Below are 26,764 nucleotides of genomic sequence, written 5' to 3'. Positions count from 1 at the left end.
AAAGATTTATTTATTTTGAGTTTTACAGTTTTTCCCCTAATCTTACTTCCCTCCTCCCAACCCCCACAGAAAACAATGTGCCAGTCTTTACATTGTTTCTATGGTACACATTAATCCAAATTGAATGTGATGAGAGAGAAATCATATCCTTAAGGAAGAAACATAAAGTAAAAGAGACAGCAAGATCAGACAATAAGATTTTTTTTCCCCTAAATTAAAGGTAATAGTCCTTAGTTTTTGTTCAAACTCCACAATTCTTTCTCTGGATACAGATAGTATTCTCCATTGCAGACAGCCCAAAATTGTCCCTGATTGTTGCACTGATGGAATGAGCGAGTCCATGAAGGTTGATCATCACCCCCATGATGCTGTTAGGGTATACGGTGCTTTTCTGGTTCTATTCATCTTGCTCAGCATCAGTTCGTGCAAATCCCTCCAGACTTGCCTGAATTCCCATCCCTCCTGGTTTCTAATAGAACAGCAGTGTTCCATGACATACATATACCACAGTTTGCTAAGCCATTCCCCAATTAAAGGACATTTACTTGATTTCTTTTTGTGCAAGTGATGTTTTTACCCTTTTTCATCATCTCTTCAGGGTATAGGCCCAGTAGTGGTATTGCTGGATCAAAGGGTATGTACATTTTTGCATAGTTCCAGACTGCTCTCCAGAAAGGTTGGATGAGTTCACAGCTCCACCAACAATGGATTAGTGTCCCAAATTTCCTACAACCCTTTCAACAATGATCATTGTCCATTCTGGTCAATATTGGCCAGTCTGAGAGTGTGAGTGGTACCTCAGAGATAAAGCATGGATTTGTTTAGCATGTACTTTATGTGGTCCAGCTGCCATTCTCATCACCATCTTCTCACTACTCTTTCTACATCAGCGACAGAAATATTAAGAATTCAAAAGTAGTGCATCCATGATGAAATTGATTTCATTTTTTAAAGTTTAATTTAATTTTTTTTGTTTATTTTAGTTTCTGGTCTGTCTTTCTCTTGCCCTACCCCACATTATAAAAGGCCATCATTTGACCCAGATTTATTCATACTTCTCTTTTTCAGTTCTTTCTCTAGAGGTGAATAATATCTTCCATTATAGTTCCTTTGTAGTTGAATAATTTAGTCATTCACAATTATTCTTAAAGCAATATTGCTATTATTATATACATTTTTCCCTTGGTCCTGTTCACTTTATTTTTCATTATTTCATGCAACTCTTTCCATTTTTTTCTAAAATCAACCATCTCCTCATGTCTTACAGGACAGTAATATTCCATTACAATCATAAACCACAACTTCTTTATCTATTCCCCACTTAATGATCATCTTCTCAATTTCCAGTTCTTTGCCACTACAAAAAATATTCTAGATTATATGGTTTCTTTTCCTTTTTTGCCTTGGTCAACTTGGGAAACAAATCTAATAGTGGTATTGCTAGATGAAAGGGTACACCCAGTTATAGAACTTTTTAGGCATAATTCCATATTTCTCTAATAGAAATAATTATCACACTCCTTAGAGAAATCAGAATGAATGATTCTGATTTATTTGGAATAAATATTACAGGTTTTACTCTGTTGCCTCATCATAGCATGGAGTGACCATGGGTTCTCAAAGTTTATTTCAACAGGATTCAATTTCTAGAAGAACCGGTCAGTCTAAAGAGTCTTTGAAGATGGTTAGATTGTGCTTCTCTGATCTGAGGATCACTTTTGCTGATTTCAGAGATTTGTTCCTTACATAAGTCTGACCTCAGAAACTTAGCAGCTATGGGACCCTGGATAAAATACTTAATGCCTATCTCATTTTCTAACGTTGATTTCCCAGAGTTATCATGGGATGATGTCTATAAAGCCCTGTGCAGACCTTAGAAGAGCTATATAAAAGCTAGCTGTTAATAAGTAATTTTTGGATTAGATATGCTAGCCTACATTTATAAAGTAACTTTACAGAAAGTTTGAGTTGCTTGGGTGACAAAATAATAGAGCAAAATTTTGATTTGGCTTTGAATTTTTTTCTCTTTAGATAATTCTTCAGGTCTTTGCATTGTAACTATGCAACTATCATTTTATTCTTCCCTAAGTTAGTGTTGATGGTGCTTATGACAAGAATAGGCTCAAAAATAGCCAAAGCTCTAAAAATCTCCTCTATAACCAAGTACTTCCACCAGGTTTTAGTCCTCTCTCTCAATGTCTCCCTCTCAGGCTAAGACTTTCTAAACTCCTGCATGTTCCTATAATCTTAGATATAAAATCATATATATACATTCATACATATATAAATATACATATATAATCAAGAGGAAAACTTAATTCTGTCTTGGGGTTTGGGCAGTGGGGAAGAGTCAATTAAAAAATAAGTCATCTAATTGTGGCTTGCTGAGAATTCTACTTACTTTGGTAAAGTTGAGTTTTAAAAACAGCCCTTTTAAGAGAGGGTATAGATAAATGTGTCTAGAAGGCCAGGATTTCTATAGTTTATGAACATGTTATTGAATATGCTAAGGCTGTTGACCTTAGGAAAAAAACAGAATCATGGTTTGAGCAATTCTCTAGGATGAATAGAAGAAGAAGACGTGAATAAATGAGATTTTAAAAAAAGAATAAAATGGGGAATAGGGAGAGACATGGAGATAAGTAGATAGAAAGAAAGCTAGATGGATAGATATGCACAGATAGATAGACATATGGATAGAGATAGATGACTGGATAGATAGATTGATAGATTATGGAAAAATAGATTGATACAGATAGAAAGATACAGACAGATTAGATAGATAGGTAGATAGAGACAGACTGTTAAATGGATTGATAGATAAATGGTAGATGGAATAGATAAGATGAATGGATGGATAGATAAAAGCAGATAGACATGGATAGAGATAGATGATTGATGGAGAGATGGATGGAAAAAATAGATTTATACAGATAGAAAGATACAGACAGATTAGATAGATAGATAGACAGACAGACAGAAAGACAGGGCACACACCGAATACTATGGACCAGAGGATACAAATTCAAATAAGCAAAACAACCCCTGACTTCTCAAGGAGCTTACATTCTTTTGGGGGGGGGGGAGACAACATATGAAATACAACTGGAAAGTGGGAGGAAGTTCACATAGCAATTTAGGATGAAGATGGCCGTGAAATGGTATGGAGGTTTGGTCCTGGTCATATAACAGAGTCAGGATCTCATGACCAGAGCCAAGATTCCAGTTGGAGAAAGATATGTGTTATGGCCAGAATGGAAGTGGCATGGTGTGGGAATGACCAGAAATGGTGTAGAGACAGAGAAAGAGATTCCTGGATGAAGTCTTTATATTTCCTTCCATCTCTGGCATTTCACAAATCTGTAATCTAAGGTCTGTCTTGTTAGTTATCTTGATTCAATGTTACATTTCCCCTCTTGTCCTGTAGTCTCACCTTGATGTCTTATGGTGTGAAGGTAACCTTGAGTCTCAGTCTTTGCCAGCAGGACATGAGCTTTGGCAGGTCCTGCTAAGCTGGATGTGCTTCAAGCACAACCCAGTGATGGATTATGTGTCAGCTGTTGGAGGAACAGCTTAGCTAAATGTGGAGAGGCTCCTCGCCAGATGGTTATCTCCTAGAGGATGAGGATGACATTTTTGGTTATAACTCACAGTGACCATCTACTAGGGGAAGGAGAAGTAGTGATTTGCACTGGGGGAAATATTTTCCACATTAATAGCATCTGAATTTTTGAAGCATCAACTTCAGAATCATGTCCATTGGCGGCTTGGTTGTGGGGTTTTAGAAAGTGCTCAGGTAAGAGACTCTTCCTAAAGCCAGGCAAGGATGTGGGCTAAGTTCTGAATCTGAAATGGAGCCCTTTCCCAGAACTGGTGTCATGCTCAAAGAGTCTCAGCCCATGAACTGAGATTCAGAGACATGCTGCCTCATTCAAAAAATACCTCTTCCTTTTACTTTTGAATTTTCCTGCCCTACCCTATGCCTCTGGTCCAAGTTGTTCTATCTCCAGGCAGGTCAGTATTCCCCAAGAGTTCTAATGGGATGGAGCCCAAGGCAAAGACTACAGAGAAAAAAAATATACCCAATGGTTTCAGAGATAAATCCTGTAGCATCATCAGGCACAGGTGAATAGTCTACCACTGACAGACCAATGTATACCATAGTTAATTAACTATGCCTAGAGGTTGTGTTAAATGTGTCACAGAGCATCCTGGTACACCTGGCCATCAGTGTAACCTCAGTGATGTCTTTGAATGAAGTATTGCAGTTTTTGTCCTTTATCTTTTACAATCTTGGTACCCTTATTTTTCATATATCTCTATGTGTCTGTCTATGTATCTGTCTACTATCTATCCCTCCATCCCTCCATCTATCTATCCATCCATCCATCTTTCTATCTACCTATCTATAGGTGTATGTGAACTTTATTCACTGTTTGTAATAAGAAAAGAAAGTGGGTTGTTCTGCACACAAGGGAGTGGCACATCCAGTGGTAGTTAACCAAAATCACAGGTTGGTTTGTAGATTGTTGAATGAATTTGAGATAGTTTGAAATATTACTGAAAAGACATAGACTCTCCATCAATAACAGGTTGCTAACAATTGCAATGATACCCATTTGTGTATAAGCCAAAGGACCCATAGGAGTGGCCATGTGACTCAGTGAAGTCTCTGCCAGCAACCCCTGATATGATAGAGTGCTGCCATCTTTATGCCCTCTTATTCCATCCAGTGTCATCCCCATTCTTTAAAATGGTGCCATGGATTTGTGCATATGGGTGTGGGGTGTGTCTGTGTGTGTGTGTGTGTGTGTGTGTGTGTGTGTGTGTGTGTGTGTGTGTGGTTGCTACACTCAGTCTTTGGCCCAGGGCAGAACCACTCTATGGATTAGGGAAGGAGAGGGAGAGAATGTTTTGGAAAAATATTGAGCTTTGTGATTTTCTGTGTACTTAAACTACTCAATGGCTACTCTTCGCTAATTGTCAATTTATTAAGTTCCATCATTTCCATTGATCTTTTAATTGTTTTTTCTTTCTTAGTGCCCTAGTGTGCTTGCTATTATGTGCTTTTTTACCCATTTATCCCAGGAATCTTAGAAACTTGACAGTCTTATTGACAGAATGAGACAAAATATCATTGAAGTATGTTGGTCCACGAATCTTCATTATTTTATTAATTCACAGATCATGTACACAAAGAACTCCAACCAGTGTATGCATAGGGATACTACCAGAACCAAAAACATACATACAAATATGCACATATATATATTAAATAAATTTATATGTTAAATAAACATATATATTTTATATATAATATGCCTGAAGATACTAGTTATAGACCACATACTGTGACCCATGTCATATAATACTGCAGTTGTGGGTAACACATTTTAACAAGTATACTATTAAACTGGAGAGGATAGTGAATAGACTAGAGACCCTGGTAGTATGAGAATTGGTTCCAGGGTCTGGGGATTGTTGGCCTAAGAGAATGGAGTCTTTTTTTAGGAGTCTTTAAATAGATAAAGAGCTATTGCATGAAAGCAGGATTAGCCTCCTTCTGCTTGGCCTCAGAGGGTGGAACAACAATAATAAATAGAACTTGCAAAGATGAAGAATTTGACTCAATTCAAGGAAGAATTTTCTCATAATTAGACCCATCTAGCTTTGGAATGGAATGCTAGGAGAGATACTGTTATAATTAAAGGTATTGAGTAGACATTAGATGACTTGATATCTATAGGGAATTCTTGTACTGTGTAGAGATTAGGAATAATCTCTAAAGTCTCTTCCAATTCTGGGATGCCACGATTATCTGGTTTAATACACAGGTATATAGAATCAAACCCAGCATGAGCAAGGAATGGTGGATTTTTTTTCCTTCTGAGAAATTTACATAATGATAATCACTTGCTCACTAAAAAGTATTTCTACAAATTGCTTTTTAATGACACTGTGAAACTGGCAAATCAAACAAACATCCCTTTGGAAATTAAGTCATCAAAATTTTATCATTGGAAGAATTTTGAAGGTCATTTAGTCTAGGCTTCTTTCCAGTAAATAGATCTCCAATAAAGAAGTCACCTAGCCTCTGCCCAGATACTTCAACTAATTGGGTGGGTGGTAGCTTTATATTAAAAAATCCATTTTTGTCTAGGACATGTGAGTCCACTGATAGACCAGTCAACAAGTGCTTATTATTATTATTATTACTATTATTATTATTATTATTATTATTATTATTATTATTAATGTATTATGCCTTAAAGACAGCTTAGGTGATATACAGTGAATAGAGTACTGGGTCTGGAGTCATGAAAACTTGAATTCAAATCTGACTTCAGATATTGTGTGATCCTGGGCTAGTGCCTTAATCCTATTTGCCCCACTTTCCTCATCTCTAAAACAAGATGGACAAACCACTTTAGTGTCTTTGCCAAGAAACCCCAACTAGATTCATGAAAAGTTAAACATAACTGAAACAACTATAGAATATAAGAAGAAAAATCTGCATTTTACAGTCAAAAATGTGATGAAACAATCACAACTTCTTGTATTAGGGGTTTTACCAGTTGGAAGAGAGAATAAAATGAAACTGTTGACTTTGAGGAGAGGGTCTTTACTTCAGGAGATTTTTCAAGTAGGATGTACCTTTCCTCTTCTTCAGAGTTCTGCCCTCTGAGACCAAGGAGAAACAGGTGGAAGACAACTATTTATGTCCCCAAAGGTATTTTCTTCTAAGTCAGATATCTTCAGATCATTGGACAAGTCTTTCTATATCACAGTTTTTTTTTGTTTTTGTTTTTTATTTTTTAGGTTTTTTTGTAAGGCAATGGGGTTAAGTGGCTTGCCCAAGGCCACACAGCTAGGTAATTATTATTAAGTATCTGAGGTCAGATTTGAACTCAGGTCCTCCTGACTCCAGGGCTGGTGCTCTATCCACTGCACCACCTAGCTGCTCCTATATCACAGTTTGGAGTTCCTTCACCACCTCAACTGTCCTGTGGGCTGTTCCAGCTCATCATTGTCTTTTCTAAGATGAGATTCAACTTCAGACAGAGCCAAGGATGGTGGGACTGTCGCTTCCCTCTTGTTCTATTAATGCAGTTGAAAGGATATACAGCACCAAGCTCAGGGAAGGACCATGGATCATCCCTTATAGTCTGTCCTGAGGGCTTCATTCCCTCAGAAGCTCTAGAAAAAGGTGAGGATCCTGCATTAATCTCTTTTAATTCTAGATGGCAGGGATATCTAGCACAGTTTAGAAGTAGGCCAGTCAAATTCCATCTCTGCAAGATTATCATCTTATTCAATTTTTTTTAATTTTTAGGGATTTTGTGAGAGCTTTTATCCAGTTTAAGAAGCCTATTGTGGTTGCTATTAACGGGCCTGCCCTGGGGCTGGGTGCATCTATCCTGCCCCTCTGTGACATCGTCTGGGCCAGTGAGAAGGCCTGGTTTCAGACTCCATATGCCACCATCCGCCTCACTCCCGCCGGATGCTCTTCCTACACCTTCCCACAAATCCTCGGTGTTGCTCTGGTAAGATTCCTTGTTTTGTGATTGTCTTAATGACCTTTGCAATCACCTGATTATTTTATCCTGTTCATTATTGATTGGTTGATATCGATCCACTGTTGGACTCAAAGCCCAGAAGAACTGAATTCAGATCCTCCCTCAAATGCGTAATAGATATTTGACTCTGGACAGGTCTTGGCCTTGGTTTCTCCATATGTAAAATGAGTATATAAACAGTACCTCCCTCCCTCCTCACTCCCAAGGTTGTTATGAAGATGAGATGTGTGAAATGTTTTGCAGATGTTAAAGTGACAGATAAGGCAGCTTTCGTTTCTTTAACATTTCATAATTTACAAAGAACTGTCCTCCCAATGACCCTGCCAGGTAAGTAGACTGAGTAATGCTAACCTACTTTTACAGCCAGGAAACCAAAGTTCAGAGAGGTTGGAGTGACCTGTTTGTACTGACCTTGTGTCACAACTAAGGTTCAGATCCAAACCTCCTGATCTGGAGAACAGTATTTTTTCTACCACATACAAACTTTTCTTATTCAGAGTTCAAATGAACCTCTGACAACACTGTAACCTGGCTAAGAAGTTGCACAGGCAAAAGACCCTGGCTTGTCTCCCCTAGCTGTGCCAGAGAAGTTGTCAACCAAGATACAGGGTTTAATGCTCTACCACTTATGGACACCCCAACCCCAACCCCAACAATGCCTTGACCTATGTCTTGCTTAGCTGTAGGGCCTCTGAGCTGCACTGTTCCCTAGCAGTCCCCAGTCCTTCCAGTACTTCTTCTCTTATCCAGTTTGCCCACCTCAGTTGGTCATCCTGTCTTAAGCCCCATTCCAGACTCCCTTTAGGGAACTAGGCTGCTTCAAACCTGTCTTTGCGATGGGGCACTCAACTGAGTCATCATTGCTGGTAACTGTCTCATGATTCCATGATAAATATGTCTTACAGATGGGCCCAATAAAGTGATATGGAAACCTGAGTGTTCCACCATAGTCTCATAATCTAGATTTAGAGAGAAAAATTAAATAATCCCACCATTCTGCAGAGGGTCATTATTTTGGGGGCTCTGATTGTGTTCACTTACATCTATTTAGTGGTCTAAAGTTTGCAAAACACTTTTACAAATATGTTTACAGAAACCTTTTCAAATATCTTATTTTATTCTCACAACAACCCTAGGAGTTAATCTGAGCATTTTATAGCCAGGAAACTGAGATTAAATGACTTACCCTGGTTGCACAGCTTGTAAGTTTCCACATCACATTTGAACTCAGGTCTTTCTAGTTCCAGTGGTGAATCTACTCAGGCAGGAGAAAGGACTACTAACTTAGGAAATCAGAATAGTCCCCATATAGAAGGAAGCACCTGAACTGTGGTTTGAATTTAGAGAATTTATAATTTAGAGAATTTATAAGGTAGAGATGAGAGAAGAGTACATTCAGTCATGCCAGAACCATCTGGCAAAAATTCTTTGGAATAGTTGATTTTCCTGGGGTAGATTTTCCTGAGACTAAAACTGACCTCTCTTCACCCTTTGCTCATTATTCCCATTTCTGCCATTTGGGGAGCACTCTGCCATCTGTCATGTGATGTTTTAAGATGCTTTATGTTAGCCTTATTTATACTCCAGCCCAGGTGGACAAAGAGGGAATCCCTGTTCAGTGTCTGGAATCTTAGCTTCCTCCATGCCGAGGGACACTGGAGGAGGCAAAACCGGTATTTTCTATGGTTGCTCGGGAGTTAGGCATCCCTACCCATCACTCAAGACTACCTGTGTTAACCTGTGGACCTTTCCATGTTCTGGGCTCATTTATTTGTTATAAAGAACTCTCTTCTCTGAAATTTTTATAGGAAAGATGATGTCTCTGTGGCTTGGGTGGGAGAAATGATTAACACTGGTTAGCCTGAGGAGTATGCATGGGTGAGATCACTGAATTGAAGAGGCAGAAGACCCACCAAATCCTGACTCTGCCCCTTGCTGGGTAACCTTAGGTGATTCAATAATTATTTAATTATTTGACTAATAATTAATAATTAAATGATTGCAGTAGCTCAAAGGAGGTGCATAAATTTGGAGATATCTCCACTCCAAATATTCACAGGGAAAGCCAGACATCATTTCTGAATTTTTAAAAATTTCTTGAGTCATTTTTCAGTTTGTCTGATTCTCCATGACTCTCTTTGGGGTTTTCTTGGCAGAGATATTACAGTGCTTTGCCATTTCCTCCTCCAGTTCATTTTATAGATGGGGAAACTAAGGCAAAAGGGTTAAGTGACTTACCCAGAGTCACACAGATTTTGAGCTGTCTTCCTGACCCCAGGCTAGGCTGTTGATCCAAAGCCTGACCTGAAGGAGAGCCTTCTGAGCCACAGTTGAACACACTGTACCTTACCCCAAAATAGTGATGTCATTTTGGTTCTCTTGAAGAACAAAGGATTATAATCGACCCTTAGGCAAGGATAGTTGAGTTCTCTGAGCCTCTGTTTTTGCATCTAGAAAATAAGGAGCACCCAGGAAATATGATCCAAATAGTCAACCCTTTTGGCATCCACAGTTGTCCTACAGGGTCCATGGAGAGGTTTTAGGGGTTCATAAACTTGGATGGGGAAAAATTGCATCTTTTGTTTTTTACTTACTTGTAACTAAAATTTAGCATTTACTTTAATTATTTAAAAGCATATTATGAGAAGGAATCTGCAGACCATCAGCCTACCAAGGGGTCCATGATATACCAAAAGATTAAGAATCCCTGTCTTAATTTTTAATCTAGTCTTAATTTTCAATATCAATTTTATCAATCAAACCTAAATTACTTCTTTGCCACTTGCATTCACTACTCTCTGTTGGGCCACCAGGGCCAAATGAAATCTCAATCCCTATGATAGCCCTTGAGAGGCCTGTAGACAGCCTACTAAATCTTTTTTTCCTCAGGTCTGAGCATTCCCATCTCCTTCCACTAATCCTCACTTGTAATAAATTTATCACCCATCACCATCCCAGCTACCCTTTCCAAACACTCTAATTTATAAATCTTACTGTTGTTGTTTAGTCATTTTTCAGTTGGGTCTGATTTAATTTGTGACACGATTTGAGGTTTTCTCTGCAAAGATACTGGAGTGGTTTGCCATTTCCTTCTTCAGCTCATTTTACAGATAAGGAAACTGAGACAAACAGTTAACTTTAATTTTAGGGTTAATTGACTTGCCCAGAGGCTCACAGCTGGAAATTATCTGAGGCTGAATTTGAACTCAGGTGTACCTGACTCCAAGGCCAGCACTCTATCCAAGGCACCACCTAGCTGCCCCAATTAATCAATGGTTCTCCATGAATAGGAAACCCAAAATTGAGCACAATTTCATATATGGTGGAGACTCTTACTTTAATGGGGATGAGGCATGATTCTCTGCCAATGGAGTAGGAGCTATTAGCTATCATTATCATTGTCCCAGGGTGATTTCAAGTATCAAATGAGATAATATTTTAAAGTGCTTAGCAACTTAGTAAAAGGCTAATCTGATAGGACCTCTTTATGATGAAACCCTGCTGGTTTTTAGGGATCACTACTTTCTTTCTAGGTGTTCTCTTAAAAAAAAATCAGTCACTCTGAGAGCATTTACTAAAGTGCCCATTTTTTCATCAAGATACCTAACAAATCCCCCTGTCTCAAGGAGTTTTAAGATCTTATCAGAGGAAATGACATATTGCATACAAAAGTATATAAAGGTAAAAATTCTACAAGGCTACAAGGGGAGGATTAGTAAGGTGGTACATGGGCAGAAGAGGGAAACCTGGAAATGTAAGAGGCAGAGGAGAGGAGAGAATGCCTGCCAATCTTGGACCAAAATCTATTTAAATGTACAAAGACCAGAATTGTAATATAATGAAGGAAAAACATGAGGAAGACTGTTTTGTCTGGACCTCAGAGTGTTTGGATGGGAGTCATGGGTATACTAATGCTAGTTAGGAGGACTGGGGCTAAGACTATGAAGAGCATAGAGGTTTAAATTTAATCTTAGGGGTAACTGGGAGTCATTGGTGTTTATTGAATAAGGGCATGATGTGGTCAAATGGGTCCTTTAGGAAAATGACTGATGGTTATATACATGGTAGGGAGACGTTTAATAATACATTCTAGAATCTAGGAACCAAAGTCAAATTCACTGGTCTATAGTTTGCAGACTCTGGTATCACCAATGCTTTGAAGGGTTGAAAATCAAGCAGAATGGATCCCACTGGCAAATTATGAAGTCAGAATGGGAATGAGAGACCTCCATGAACTTAAACTCTGAAATTACTCTTGCCTTCCCATCTCTCCCTCTGCCTTTTTTCCTCTTAATCTTCTTTATCTTCACTGTCGTTCCAAATTTCTGCTTTCCTAGTTCATTATTCCCTGATCTGGTTTCACTTTCCTCTTTCTCCTATCTTGACCCTAGAGTTGCCTTTCTAGTTCAGTTTTAAACCCTACTCTAGACTTCTGTGTCCCCTCATTTTAATATTGTTGATCCTTTTGTTCTTGGGTCCTGTTGAATGCCACTCAAGAAATTTGTACAACTATTCCGACCAGTTTCAATATGAATTTATGATAGATTATCTCAACTGAGCTTTCATTGCTGCATAACAATCCTTTTATCCATCCCTTATTGACTGTCTTTTGAAGGCCCATAGACTTTTCCCCAACCTTCTCTTTTTCTCTAATGACATTTATGGCATCCTTCTTCTTTCCCCTTTAACAGAATACAGAGAAACATAGAGCTGACATCTATTTTATACCTCCTGTCTCTTCTACAGGGGTTAATATCTGATTAAAGTAGATGACATATATACATATAAAATACATGCATACATAAAATGACATGCACACATACTGGCCCTTGGAACCAGTCATTGAACTAGTGGTGAATCCTTCTAATTACCTAGTCAGCCATTCTCAAGATTTCTATTAAGAGTAAATTGAGATTTTTACTTCCTTGGTCTACCTTTTTAGTAACCTTGCCTATACAAAAAAAAAGCATTTCTTAAGTAGATCGTTCCTTTTTCTCTCTTTTCTATTTCTCTAATCTCTAAGAAAGAGATTTCTCTTTGTTAGGTGAGATAAACTCCTTTATTTGGGGCCTTGATTCCATCCCCTTCTACCTCTTATTTTTAGCTTGCCCTTTCAATCATCTCACTCAAATTAATAATGGTTTTTTTCCCCTCTTGGCTTTTTTTCCCTGGTACCTACAAATGTGCTCAGATCTCACTCATCATTAAAAAAACTTTCACTTGGAACTGTCATTCCCCTTAGGCAATTGTCCTATATCTCTTCTTTTTTTCACAAACTCATAGGGGCAATCATCTGTATTCATTACCTCCATTTCCTCACCTCCCTATCATCTCTCAGTCCCTTACTCTGAGGAGTTCTGACTTCATTTGAGAGTGTGTTTCTATGCTTCTTGACACCAATGTCTAGAACCAGAGAAAAAGGATTAGGTAATCTCCTTATTTTGTTCTTAATAGAGTTCTGTTGTAGCAGCTGAGAACTTGTCCCATATAAAGAAACATTAGGTAATAGGTTTCTACCAACATAACTATCTGGCCTACACTCTAGCTGAATTGATTTGTGTAGTTGATTGCCTTCACTATTAATAGAATTTACATGGATTGAAATATTGGATTTAAAAATGACCACCTAGATTTAGAAAATTTAGATAATAGCAAGATCATGGGCATTTACTATATATATATATATATATACATATATACATATATGTATATATATATATATATATATATATATATGCATATATGTTCAGAAAGCATATAGAGATTTGGAAGTCATCTTCCAAATTGAAACCACGGGAATTGATGAGATGAATTGCCCTAGACCCATAATCACCATTTTCTGCTGAATATCTCCATTTGGATGTCCCATATGCACCTCAAGCTTGACATGTCCAAAAGGCTAATTGCCTCCCTCAAGGACTTTTCTATTTCAGATTATTATCACCATCCTTCAACTCATCCAAGTTTACAAGTTTACAACCAAGTCAGTCATCTTTGATTTTTTACTCTTTCCTTTATCTTCCCTGATATCTAATCATCTGCCAAATCTTGTATCCTACTTCCACAAATATTTCTTCTATCCATTCTCTTCTCTCCACTCACATGGAGTTGTGCTCACAAATATTTATGTAAATTTCCAGGGGATATTTAAAAAATGTACTCATGCCATACTTTTCAATTTAATCAGCCTTATTAACATTTTCTCCATCACTTTCTTAAGTCTAGACAATCAACAAAACAATGAATCAAGCCCCAATTTGTGGTACTTGTAGATTTTCTGAAGTGTAAATTCTCACCCTAACAATTTAGCAATTGCCTCTTAAGAGCTGGTCTGAGCTTGCTTCATTTCCTTTCTGGTTACCTCTTTAGTCCATGCATTCACAGACTAAGCTACTAAAGTTATTGACTTCCATTCCTCCAGGTTTTCCCCCCTCCAGCCTCAAATTAGCTGACAAAGCACAGTTTGGACAAAGAAGCTCCAATGGTTTCTTGTTACTTCTGTAATAAAATACAGAATACTCTTGTACCTCTACAGGCGTACTGCACATGAAGCTCCCCCCCCATCATCCATTCTCCACATGAGCTCAATTGACCTGCTTGTTGACCCCCATTCATTGCATTTCAACTCCCATTCCTGAGCCTTTCATACACTACCCACTTGGCTTTGCCTTCAGATTCCCTTACTTCCTTGAAGGCTCAGTACAAGTGCCACTTGAGAAGAAGAAAGGAAAAGAAAAGAAGAGAAGCAAAAGACTTTTCGTTATTTCCTCAGTTGGCATTTCATGACCTGAAATTTTTCTGACTCCATTTTGCTCTTAGTTTTTGTCGACATGTTGTTTCTTGCTAATATAACATAAGCTTCTCATGGGCTAAGAATGTATTCTTTTTTTGTTGTTTTTGTATCCTGGCACTCCGCAGTCAGTGTCTTGTCCAGAATAGATGCTTATCAAATGTTTGTCAAACTGCAAATGAGTAGAATTCATCTTTTTAAGCAACAATGCCAAGATTTGTGAGCCCAGGTCCTCCAATCCAGAATGCATTATTCTTTCCACTTCAAAACCAGCACTCCTTTCAGCACATCACTCTCTAAGGCCCTTTAAGACCTAACAATCTATGACCCACTTTCATAAATTCTGCCTGTCTCTAATAGGCTTATTCAGGCAAAAGCTATATTTGCTGCCAGTAATTGTCACTAAACTCATTTAGAAGGGAGACAGCTGAGTAGCCAAAGGACTTGGGTTTGAATCTTGACTTCTGTATACTGAGAGGGTATTGGGGGGTGGGGTCTGTCTATCTGACTGTCTGTCTCTAAGGTTCCTTCTAGCTTGGATCCTTCAGGATGTCCTTGTTTTTTATATTTGCAGGCCAATGAGATGCTGTTCTGTGGAAGGAAGCTCACAGCTCAGGAAGCTTGCAGCCGAGGGCTCGTCTCTCAAGTCTTCTGGCCAACCACTTTCAGTCAAGAAGTTATGTTGCGTGTTAAAGAGATGGCTGCCTGCAGTGCCATAGTAAGTACTGGCCCCTCCTTCTTCAGGGTAAATTCTCAGTATCCAGAGAGATTCTGCCTATCTACCTGTGGCACCTTGTGAAGCTTTCAATCCCTTGTCTTTTTTTTTTAACAAGGCAGTGGGGTTAAATGACTTGCCCAAGGTCACACAGCTGGGTAATTATTAAGTGTCTGAGATTGGATTTGAATTCAGATTCTCCTGACTCCAAGTGGTACTCTATCCACTGTGCCACCTTACTGCCCCTCTCCCTCCTCTTTTTGAATGGAATAATCTCAACCCTTCTCCCTTTCTCTCACAGGTCGATTGAATAGTCTGTCCCAATGATTTTGAAAGGAATAAAGGCAAAGGACATCAGATTACCCTAGGATCAAAGGATAGAAAGTTGTATGAACTGTTCGTAGGAGCTAGCAGAGCTCTATTTAACATAATAGAGCTGAGATGTCATGACTCTTGGACTATATATTATAGAATGTCAGAACTAAAAGGTCATTAGGACATAGAACGTAGAATATCTAAACTAGAAATGATCTTAGAACATAGACAAATGACCTTCAAACACTGAATTTGGAATGCCAGATCTGAAAAAAACCTTAGAATATAATTCATAAAATGTCAGAACTCAAAGGATCCCTACAGCATCTAGATCTCAGATTGCCACATCTTGAAGAAGGTGGTAGGAAAATATGTTTCTAAAAATGGAATGAATCTTAAAGACCATTTAATCCAACACCTTCACTTTCCAGAGAGGGGGTCTGAGGCCCAGAGATGTGAAGTGCCATGGCCAAAGTCAAAGAGCTATATTACAGGCAAAATCAAGACTAGACCTGGGGTCTTTTGACTGCTAGTCCAGTGTTTTGTTTTGTTTTGTTTTGTTTTCAGAAACTCATATTTCCTCTTTAAATTTGTCATGTACTTGGAAATGGAAAGAACCCAATTGATACTATTAAGTTGACCTTTTACTGATTTGAAGAGGTTACTTAGTCCAGTCCCTTTACTCAACCCATACTAAAAACATCCCTTACTTGCTCAAATTATGCAAACTTAATATAACCTCTCTAACCTCTGATTGAAGACATCTAGTGATGGGTTTATTCACTACCCCACAAGGCAATCCATTCCACTTTAGAATCAATCTAAGTGTTAGAAAAGATTTCCTTATTTTGAGCCCAAATCTACATCCTCTATGATATAGAGCAGTACTGTCCAGAATGTGGCCTGCAGTGCAATTTTTATGCAGCCTCCTGTGGTTTTACTAAATGTTTTTAGTAAACGAAACCAAGCTACTGCAGAGCTCTAACTAAAATGGCAAATCAAAATATATTGTCTATTGTTTCAATCAAAACTTGTAATAGTAAGGTTGGACAGCCCTGATATAGAGGAAAGCTATAGACCCTTTAGCCTTGATTCATAAATCCTAGCTTTGTCCTTGGGAGCCAAGAACATGTCTAATTCATCTTCCAATGGAAGACTGATAGCATGAATCTTCTGAGTTTTCTTCTCTAAATAAATATCTTCATTTCTTTTGATAAAACCTTTTAAGACCCAGACCCCAATCCTTTCCTCATATTGTTTACCCTTGACTGAATACTCTATTAGTCAGTGTATTTCTTTCTTTTGTCTTTCTAGCTCTCTCTCTCTCTCTCTCTCTGTCTCTCTCTCTCGTCCAGTCTTTCTCGTCCAGTCTCTCTCTCTTTTTCTCTTTCTCCCTATCTCTTTCTCTCCCTCCCTTCCTTCTTTCCTCCCTTCCTTCTTTCCTTCCTTCCTTCCTTCCTTCCTTCCTTCCTTCCTTCCTTCCTTCCTTCCTTCCTTCCTTCCTTCCTCTTAGATTTTTTAAATGCACAGAATCACTTCATCCTGGCCAGTTTTAAATTATATTGTTCTACTGGTCATTCATACTTTCTAACATATATTTCAAGTATTCAATTTTAAACAATAGTCATGTTTTTTCTCTTTTGATCTAAAACAGTTGTGATGATATCAAATGACTTGGTCACATTCCTTGACTATCTGTGGGAATTTACCTAATTTACCTGTGCTGTGGGGAGAGGTGGTAAGGAAGGAAGGTGGTGAAGTTGCATAGAAGGCAGTCACCTAGAGGTGCAGTTAAATTGAAAGTGGAGTCTGAGAGATGAAAGTGATCTGGGAAAAGAAGAGGGTTCTCATAGTGTGGGAACATTGCTACCCTGAACCATTGAAACCAAGATCAGAGACTTATTTGCTTCATACAAATTGGTTTTTGCTTTTAAACACCCAGTTTGGACAAATTATTATTCCTTCAGTTAACCCAACTGATAGTAGAAGGTGGGCAAAATCATATTAACATAAACATTTTCATATTTTTTTTCTAAAATAAAGATGCTTTGCATAGTGTCAAGATCCACCATGCCAGATCATCTGTGTATTCTAAAGTTAAAGACCAATGATTATATTTCAACATAAACATATCTATGTATATATGTATATATATATACATTTTACATATGTGTGTATGTGTGTGTGTGTAAACTAACAAAGGATATTATACCAGCTCATGAATATTCTTTTTGTTTTGGAAAGCAGTAATTTATTTTTCAATTATATGTAAAGATTTTCAACATTCATTTTTATAATGTTTTGAATTTCAAATTTTTTCTCCTTCCCTCCTATCTACCCTCCCCAACATGCAAGCAATCTGATATGCTAGTTCTACATGTGTATTCATGTAAACATATTTTTACATTAGTTATGTTATAAAAGAACATAATAAAAAGGAAAAGCCACCCACAAAAGTGAAAATAGTATGTTTCTATTTGCATTCAGACTCCATAGCTCTTTCTCTAATTATGGATAGCATTTTCCATCATGAGTCTTTTGGAATTGTCTTGGATCATTATATTGCTGAGAAGAGCTAAATCAATCATAGTTGATCATCACACAATACTGCTATTACTGTTTACAATGCTCACTTCATGCAACTTCAGGTCATATAAGTCTTTCCAAATTTTTTCTGAAATCCACTTGCTCATCATTTCTTATTGAACAATAGTATTCCATTACAATCATATACCACAACTTGTTCAGCCATTCCTCAATTTATGGACATCCCCTCAATTTCCAATTCTTTTGCCACTACAAAAAGAACTGAAATAAATATTTTTGTTCATGTGGGCCCTTTTCCCTTTTATAAACTCTTTGAGATACAGACCTAGTTGTGGTAATGCTGAATCAAAGGGTATACACAGTTTGATAGCCTTTTGGTCAATACAATTTAAAAAATAGGACCCTAGAACTGAATACAGTTTTCTAGTCATGACCTATCTGGAGCCATCACATCTCTTTTTCCTGGATATCTACATTTGTTAATGTAGGTTGGGATCACACTAAGAGAAGGTGGAGGGACAGTAAAACCTCTAACAGACTTAGGAGGAAGCTGGACAGGAGTGGGCAGCCCTTCCCTTGGAAAGCATTTACTTGTATCAAAATCATCCTGTTTTATGGGTTTTGGGCCCAGTCTAACATGCCCATTTAACTCCTGAGCTGCATGGTAGAGAAATTCAGTCCAATGTCAGCTAGTAATTAAATTGAAATTGTATCTCACAGAAGTCACTTAGAGCTCAGTAAGCAATATCCTGTTTAAGGACTAAGAAAGAGAAAAGTCGATCATGGAGCCATCAAGATATACTATAGCCTAAGAAATAAAATCGGTAACTAAATCTGCTGGTCTCTCTTTTTTTGTTGTTGTTCAGTTGTTTTAGTCTTGTCTGACTCTTCATGAACTCCTTTGTTGTTTTCTTGGGAAAGTTATTGGAGTGGATTGCCATTTTTTTCTCCAGCTCATTTTATAGATGAAGAAACAGAGGCAAACAGTGTTAGGTTACTTTCTCAGTGTTAAGTGTCTGCAGCCAGATATGAGCTAACAAAGATGAGTTTTCCTGATTTTTACCCCAGGACCCTAGCTGCCCCAGTCTTCTTCCTAAGAACCATCCATCCCTCAATCACTCCTGATAAGAGCTGGGAGGATCATTCTGAGTAACTCTTATTAAGTGTTGGCAAGGTGGTTCAGACAGTGAGCCCTGAGAATTACCTGCAAGAATTGTTGCATTGTCAATGATTGTTGTTAGATGCCACTCCCTCATTTTACAGATGAAAAAATTGAGACCCAGAGAGGGTAAGTGCCTTGCCCAGAATAGCTAGTTAGTAGCTGAGGTAGGATTCAAACTCAAGACTCTCCAGATACATCTTCTGTTCTGGCATCCATCCTTGTCCTAATGTGTTCAACTTGAACTGGACTTCTATCTGCCCAACTCCAACTCAACTCCGGTGGAATCATGGAGGCAAGAGGAGGCATCTGAGGCAATAGAAAGAACATGAGAGTTCAAATCCTAGCTCTCCTACTTACTAGCCAAGAAAGGAAGGACAGAAGGAAGGAAGGAAGGAAGGAAGGAAGGAAGGAAGGAAGGAAGGAAGGAAGGAAGGGGGAGGGAGGGAAGGGAACAAGGAAACATGGAAACAAGGAATGAAGACCTCTAGGCCCAGGACTCATTTTACCATGCCTTGTACTGCAAAATAATAATTATAGTTGATATTTATATACTGCCTCAGAGCTTACAAGCATATATCATCTAATTCACATAAAAGGTATTATTTCTATTTAACAATCAATCCATAAGTATTTGTTCAGCACTGAGGAACTGTGCTGGGATATACAGAGTAAAAGAAAAATTCTCCCCTGCTGAGGCTCACAGACATTGAAATGATTTGCTTATCCAAGGTCAGAGGGTAGATTTAAAGCTGGGTTTCCTTTAACTTCAAATCCATCATTCCTTTCATTCAGTAATGCCACTTCTTAATAGAAGGGGTTGGACTTCATTTTTTGTCTGTTTTGGACCCTTTGGGCCAACCAGTCCAGGAAGGGCTATGGATCCCTTCTCAGAGTCACATTTCTTAAGGCATGAAATTAAATGCACAGAATTATGAAGAAAACCACTATACTGAAATGCAGTTATCATTTTTTTTTAAATTCACAGACTTGAGGTTAAGAAACCCTGCACCAGGTGGACTCAAGTCTCTCATAGCTCTAAATCCTATGTATAATATGAGTTCAACAGTTTGAAGAAGGGAGGAATTGGGAAAGTGCAGCTGAGGGGAAAGGAGACTGTCTCAGAGTCTAGCGAACAGATCCCTGCAGTCTGAGGTCAGAGAGAAGGAATTTGGTAGCCCCAAGATAACATCACATAGCTTAAGGGACACCCAAGAAAGCTGACATCAAACAGTGGGCTGGTCTAAGAAGAGCTTCTCAGGGGAAAAGGAAGAGAACCGTTCTTCCACAAGTCTTCAAAGCTACAACAACTTGGAAAAATTCATTAAATGCTAACTGTATGCAGGACTTCAGGTTTGGCCTCAGAGGCCTGGCACTAGGTTTGTCAAATTGCCGAATGATCTAAGTCTGCAATGGCTGAGGGGAGGAACATTCTTTCTTTTTCTTGGAATTCATATGTAGTCCAAAATAAAGGAATGAGGTTTCAGGTCTATCGGAACTTTATTTAAACAGAAGATTTATAAAAAAAAAATACTCATTTGGAGTCAGAGGTTCTGATTTTGAGCCATGGCTCTGCTATTAGCTGTATGTCCCTTAACTTTCCTGGGATTCAGTTTCCTCTTCTGTAAAATGAAAAAGTTAGTCTAGATTACGTACTCTCAACCTGGGGTCTGTGAATTTTGTAAAATAGGTTTGAATATATTAATAATAATATATTAAGATATAATATTAATAAACTAATAATATGATTGAATAAGAATAAATGTAATCAATAATGTATAATAATGCAGTTATTGATTTATTAAATATTGAAATATGTTGAGATGCAATTACTGCATTTTCAATATTGAATTCAATTGAATTCAGTATTCAATATTGAAAATATAGTATTTATATTTCAATATATTATCAACTATATGTGTATACACACAAACACACACACACACACACGTTTATAGCTATTTCAACCTGATTGGTTTTTTGGGGGGGATCATCCTATTTTTTTATTTTATGAGCATAAGATATTGTTCTGAAAAAGAGTTCACAGGCTTCACCAGATTACTGAAGGAATCTCTCTCTCTCTCTCTCTCTCTCTCTCTCTCTCTCTCTCTCTCTCTCTCTCTCTCTCTCTCAAACACACACACACACACACACGTCCCTTTTGACCCCTGACCATCTGAGTTTGATTATGTCTTTGATTCTATGATCGTGTTTTTATCTGTTGAACAAAACAAAACTTTGAAAGGGCTGTCCTATATCCTAGAAAGGGGATGCAGGAGATAGTTGAGGGAAGACACTGTTTCACCAGAAATCCTCCTTTTCGTCCATCCTTTTGCTGACCAGTCAGGGAATATGTCCCTGGCTTTCAGCAGCTGGGGAACAGCTGGCCTGTCTTAACTCAATGTTTTTTGCCCCCAGGTGTTAGAAGAATCCAAATGTCTCGTCCGAAGCTTCCTGAAGTCGGTTCTTGAGGATGTGAATGAGAAAGAGTGTCAGATGCTCCGACAGCTATGGAGTTCTTCCAAAGGCTTGGATTCATTATTCAGCTACCTGCAAGAAAAAATTTATGAAGTCTGAAAGGCTCTGCTCTGATGGTTGTACCCCTACTCTTTGCTCAAAGTGACCCTGACTTCCAGCTCTTCCCTGTGTTTGAACCATCGGAGCCCAGTGTTCTGGAAGGAAGCCTTGTGGACGTCTCTCCATTCTTAGGGTTGTGTCAGTTTTCCTTGTGAGTCATTCTGGGATGTTACTGGGTTGTTTCTACATTGGTTTGATTTTGTGTATCAGATGTGGGGTTTGGCTTTCTCAGTGTGCCCCCTCCTTGGTCAGGGGGCCCCCCCCAAGAGCTGTCTCTCCCAGGAGGAAGCCTGGACACTTGCTAGACATGCAGCTTCCTCACATTCTGGATTACATGGCCATGATCTAGGGAGGCAGTACCATTTCTCCAAGTTTCTCTGTCCTTTTTTCTCGGGCTGGGTCCATAGGGCACTGCTCTTTGGAGGGCGTTGGCTTTTGACCAATCTATTATTATGCTCAGATGCCAATCAGAAGACTAGGTCGAGCATGATTGATTTGAGTCCATCATCCTCAGGCAAGACCAGCCCGATCAATCACATAGACCCTGTCTCAGTTTCTTTCCTGTTGCCACAAGGATCTGTGTGAAATCTAGGGCTTAGTCTGAAAATCCTAACAAAAGTAATTTACAAACCCAGATATTGTAAATTTAGCAATGTTTTGTTAAATATATATTTTTCAACACTGTAAGTGGCAATTCTAATAATTTATGTGTATTATATGTAAAATTAGTTTTTTTTTCAAAAGCCACCAGGAAAAAATGTTTTTTTCCCATTAATTAAACTTATTTAACTTATTTATTTGTGTTTATATTCAGCTGTTTGTTATTCACACAGATGTTATTTTCATATAGCCCTGGACCAAATTCAAGGCATGAGCTAGTCAGCGCATCTTAGCAATGAGCCACAATGAGAGAACATTCTGACAGAAAAGCAACACAGAACTTTTCCAGATAACAAATGAATTCTTCTGAACCTCTCCACAGTGGGAAGCTATTTCAAGTTGCAATGTGTTTGCTTTTTTTACTGTAGACTCATCACAAAGAATATTGGTGGAAAATGTTTCTCTTCACTGACTGTCTTTTTGGGGATAATTGTACTTTCTAGCCAAGACTAAGTCTAAGCATTCCCAATCCAGTGACCTGTCACGAGGACAAGGGGGAGGCAACACCATTTTGTGAAATATCTCTACTCCAGCCTAAAACACATTAGCTTGGGACAAATGACAGTATTTGTTCCATATATCTTGGGACTGTCTTGGGAAAGCAAAGGATCATAGATGAAGAGCTGGGAAGGACCTTTGTGCTGATTGAATCTAACTCTCATTTTCAGATAAACTGAGGCCTAGAGAGGTTCAATGACTTACCCAGGCAACAAATAAGTGTCTAATTCCAAGTCTTCCTAACACCAATTGCTAAATCTGCTGCATCATTTTAGGACTAAAAATTTGTCCATTGGGCCTTTTAGAACCATATGGGAGGTCTTGACTTTGATGGCATATAAATAGAAGGGTCACTGTAGATAGTATTATTAACAAATGCAAGTTGACCTTTGAGCAACTTTTTCCAGAGACCTAGAGCCAAAGGAGGGAGCAATGAATATTTATCATTATATTCAGTATGTTTGAGTTTTAAGAAAACCTTGGTGATAGTTTTGGATTGGCCATTAAAAAACTCAAGAGTTAGTTATTTTTAGGGAGACTTCCTCATTTGGAAGGGGAAAAGTCAAGGAGAAGAGTACACCAAGAAGAAAAGTTCATGTAGAAATTAGCTTTAAAAAGTGTGAAAGAAATTAAATCTATCAAGAGGCAAACACCCCAAGAAAGTCAAGGAGGATAGTTTGCCCCACTTCTCTTCTTGTCTGGCTCTCCATCTTAGATCTCAGAATCATTGACAGGCCTTCCTTCTTCCATTAGCACCCAATTTTCATGAACTGCAGAAGTAAAAGACCAACCAAAATTGGGCATTTCCAAGGAGAGCTGTTTGCAAAGTTGCAGTTTTTGCTGTACCACTTTCCATGGTGTAACTTTCTAGAAAAGATTGCGAGCAATCAAAAACCTATCCCCCTGGCTCCTTCTTTTGGCTTCTGAGAAGGGGGATTGCTCAGCCTCACAGCTGTGGCCTCCATGTGGCTGATAAAACCTAGGATTCCCCTGTGGTTAGGGCCTGAGTTCAAGGCACCCATACCACACTCTTCCTTGGTCATACACTTAACCATCATTTAACCATTCCCTTTAGAAGTACCACCACCAGCTATCCAAAACCAGTAAACACATGGTGAAACAGGAAAACAAACACATGGTTAAGGTGTTTTCTACTTCATTATGTTGGGTGTACATAATCTAGAGAATAGGAAGGATATAGGAAAGAAACTTTTGCCTTTCACCTTCCCTCCAACAGCATAAGGAAAAACTGACCCACTGATTCCTTGTTGCAAACCCAGATTTGCCAAAGTTGCCTCTTTTGAAAGGACCAATATATGAGTTTTATCAGTCTTTGCCAAAGTCTCTTATTGTGGGGCAGATACACAGAGAATCTATTCTTTGTTGAACATCCAGAGCATCTGTTGGGTTCGCTATGGCAGTTTCCTTGGGAGAGGAAGATCTATAATCTGCAAAATTGAAGGTGAAGAAGACCTTGAATTCCCTTTATCAAATGGAAGTAAATATTTTCCAAACTGGTACTAGCAAATCTGGGCTCTGAGTTCAAAGAATTGTTAGTTTGTCAGTGGCCTTTGAGGTCATAGAGTCTGTCCAGTCTCTTAGTTCAGGAATCTCTGAAAGTTAAAGAATAATGTGAAATGACATCTATAATGTCTTGCATTTGTTCAGGGGCGAGAATGACTTCATTCATTCTCGGGGCATTTTAGAAGAGAAATATTGATAAACCAATTTCAAAAATAGGTGCTGTCTGTGACAGTAATTTACATATAATAATTTCAGGAAAAAATTCATGAAGTCAATTTGATGTGAGTAAGGCAAACCAGTTGGGTACCACATACTGCCAACTGGAAAACTGAACTTTTTTCCCCACTTTTTAAATCTATGTTGTGTCATACAGATACAGCCTGTAGGACCACTGATGGAACTAACTGGAATTGAGAAACTGGTTTAACAGCAGTTTTCTTAAGGCCTAACTTGTCCTACATTGTAGGTTAGCATATATACCCACTCTATGCTTATCTATCTTATTGTCTCTCTCCTCTTGTCCCTCTGAGGGCACTATATTATTATCCAATAAGATCCATGCCTCTGGATATAGGAGGGGATATATATATATATATATATATATATATATATATATATACATATATAATTTATAAGGGGAGATCTCCCAGTCAGGAGTGATGGCCAGCCTTCCTGAAGCTCCTTATTGGAGAATTTTTGGAATGAAGCTACAGATTTCTCCTTTTGCTGTAAAAATAACTGAATATTTTGTGGTTCAGTTGTGAGAGTGCCTGGGTTCAAATCTTCTCCGTGCCTCAGTTTCCTCATCTTTAAAAAGAAATGCCTAGATGAGATAGCCTTCAGAATCTCTTAAGATTGACAGCTATACTCTATAATCCTTCAGAAATGTTTGATCAAAGAGAAAATGTGAGAGGAAGACATGTGCTTACCCAACCTCTGCATCTTAAACCATTTAAGAATAAGACCTTTTAAAAGGTCCGCAACCATTGATCTGTGAAGCCTCCTTTGTTCAGAAGTCAACATCCCTCAGTTTCCTCAGTTTTCTGGTCCAGAAAGAGTCAAGGCCAACTCTGCCAAGGCAGCTCCATGGCCCACAAGAGAGAAGTGAGACCCACACTCACCTTTGAAGGATGCTCTGTTAAAGTTGGAAACCATTCCTGGCTGAATATAAAAAGCCTGGTTCCAAGTTGACTCACAGAGGCATGTTGACCGCTAAGAAACTACTGTAATATCCACCCCAAGATGAGCCAGTCTTCCTCCCTAGCAAGGAAAGGATACCTTTGTGTCGATTCTAGCACAATTACATGCTCCCATGTATAATGCTAAAACAATATAAGGTGCTAGGACACATTTAAAATATGTTTGATCTGTGCTGATTGATCTAAAACACTTGCTTTCCTATCAAGAAACTGTGTTTTATTCATAAAAAGATCTAGAGTGGAAAAGGAAATATAACTCATCTCATCGCTATGTCTCCACATTTCGAAACCTTCACATTTTTAAACATATCCTTTTACAAAGGATAAATGGGATTTCAGTTTTCATAATTGATTTTTTTTTGGTAAAAACATGCAAGCTCACAGAAGTTCTTCCAGTTTTTAAAAACAAAAGCATCTGATTCATTTTCATTCAATTTTACAGCCTTGTTTCTGTGAAAGCTTTTTTTTTTCAAAGAGAACAGCAGCAACTTTTTTCCTATCTTCCTGATTGTCCATAGGAGACCCAGAATTTACTCTCACCTGAATTCCTATTTGGTATTCAAAGTGACAGCCTTGTCCCTATCAGTCTGTTTACCATCACAGAGATTCACAGTATTTGAGAATACACATGGAATTTTCTGGTTCAGTATTTTGTTTTATTCCCTGTACCTTGTTTTACAGAATCTTCCAAACTTCCCACTTTGCCTTTGTCAATATTTAAGGGAAGCAGTTGGGGTGGGGTGGGGTGGGATCATCTTGCATGTATATTTTTGTTGTAGATAAGTGTTGCTTGGTCTCTTTGGGCAGATCTTGGGTTAAGTGCTTTCAGACCTGAAAACAGTATATATTTTGAAATCCTAAACTTTTGTATTTCTGTGTTAGAGCTGGATATATGCGTTTTAGGCAATCTTTTACACAATTGGTAACTGTTCTTTCAACCAATAGCATACTGGTTTGGTGCCAATAGTTCTGCATTAGAATCTAATGCTCTTTAATGTTAGAGGACATGTCTCTCTCTCTCTCTCTCTCTCTCTCTCTCTCTCTCTCTCTCTCTCTCTCTCTCTCTTTCTCTCTCAATAATTAAGCTTGAAGTGGAATTTGAAAAAAAAGTATCACATTCTCAAAGAGGTCTTACCATTGGGTTCTATAATGTCTCAAATTTTCTAACTACATTTGTAGTGCTGAGAAGTTCCTATAATCCAG

At 38.3% G+C, this 26,764-nt stretch overlaps 1 protein-coding gene across 3 annotated transcripts in view; it reads left to right on the top strand.

Moving 5' to 3' along the window:
• The window catches only part of CDYL2 (chromodomain Y like 2), a 220,833-nt gene extending 194,572 nt beyond the window's left edge, over window positions 1-26,261 (top strand). For all 3 annotated transcript variants that reach the window (XM_074203887.1, XM_074203896.1, XM_074203879.1), the window contains 3 exons: window positions 7,334-7,544; window positions 14,942-15,085; window positions 21,522-26,261. In XM_074203887.1, coding sequence (XP_074059988.1) covers window positions 7,334-7,544; window positions 14,942-15,085; window positions 21,522-21,680 — 514 coding nt within the window. In that variant the 3' untranslated portion in view covers window positions 21,681-26,261. The remainder of the gene's footprint in view (window positions 1-7,333; window positions 7,545-14,941; window positions 15,086-21,521) is intronic.
• The last annotated feature ends 503 nt before the right edge of the window (window positions 26,262-26,764 follow it).

Source organism: Macrotis lagotis, chromosome 1 (assembly GCF_037893015.1).
Source record: "Macrotis lagotis isolate mMagLag1 chromosome 1, bilby.v1.9.chrom.fasta, whole genome shotgun sequence".
Lineage (NCBI taxonomy): Eukaryota > Metazoa > Chordata > Mammalia > Peramelemorphia > Peramelidae > Macrotis > Macrotis lagotis.
Note: the sequence above shows the minus strand (reverse complement) of the source record. Positions and strands in the feature narration are given on the sequence as shown.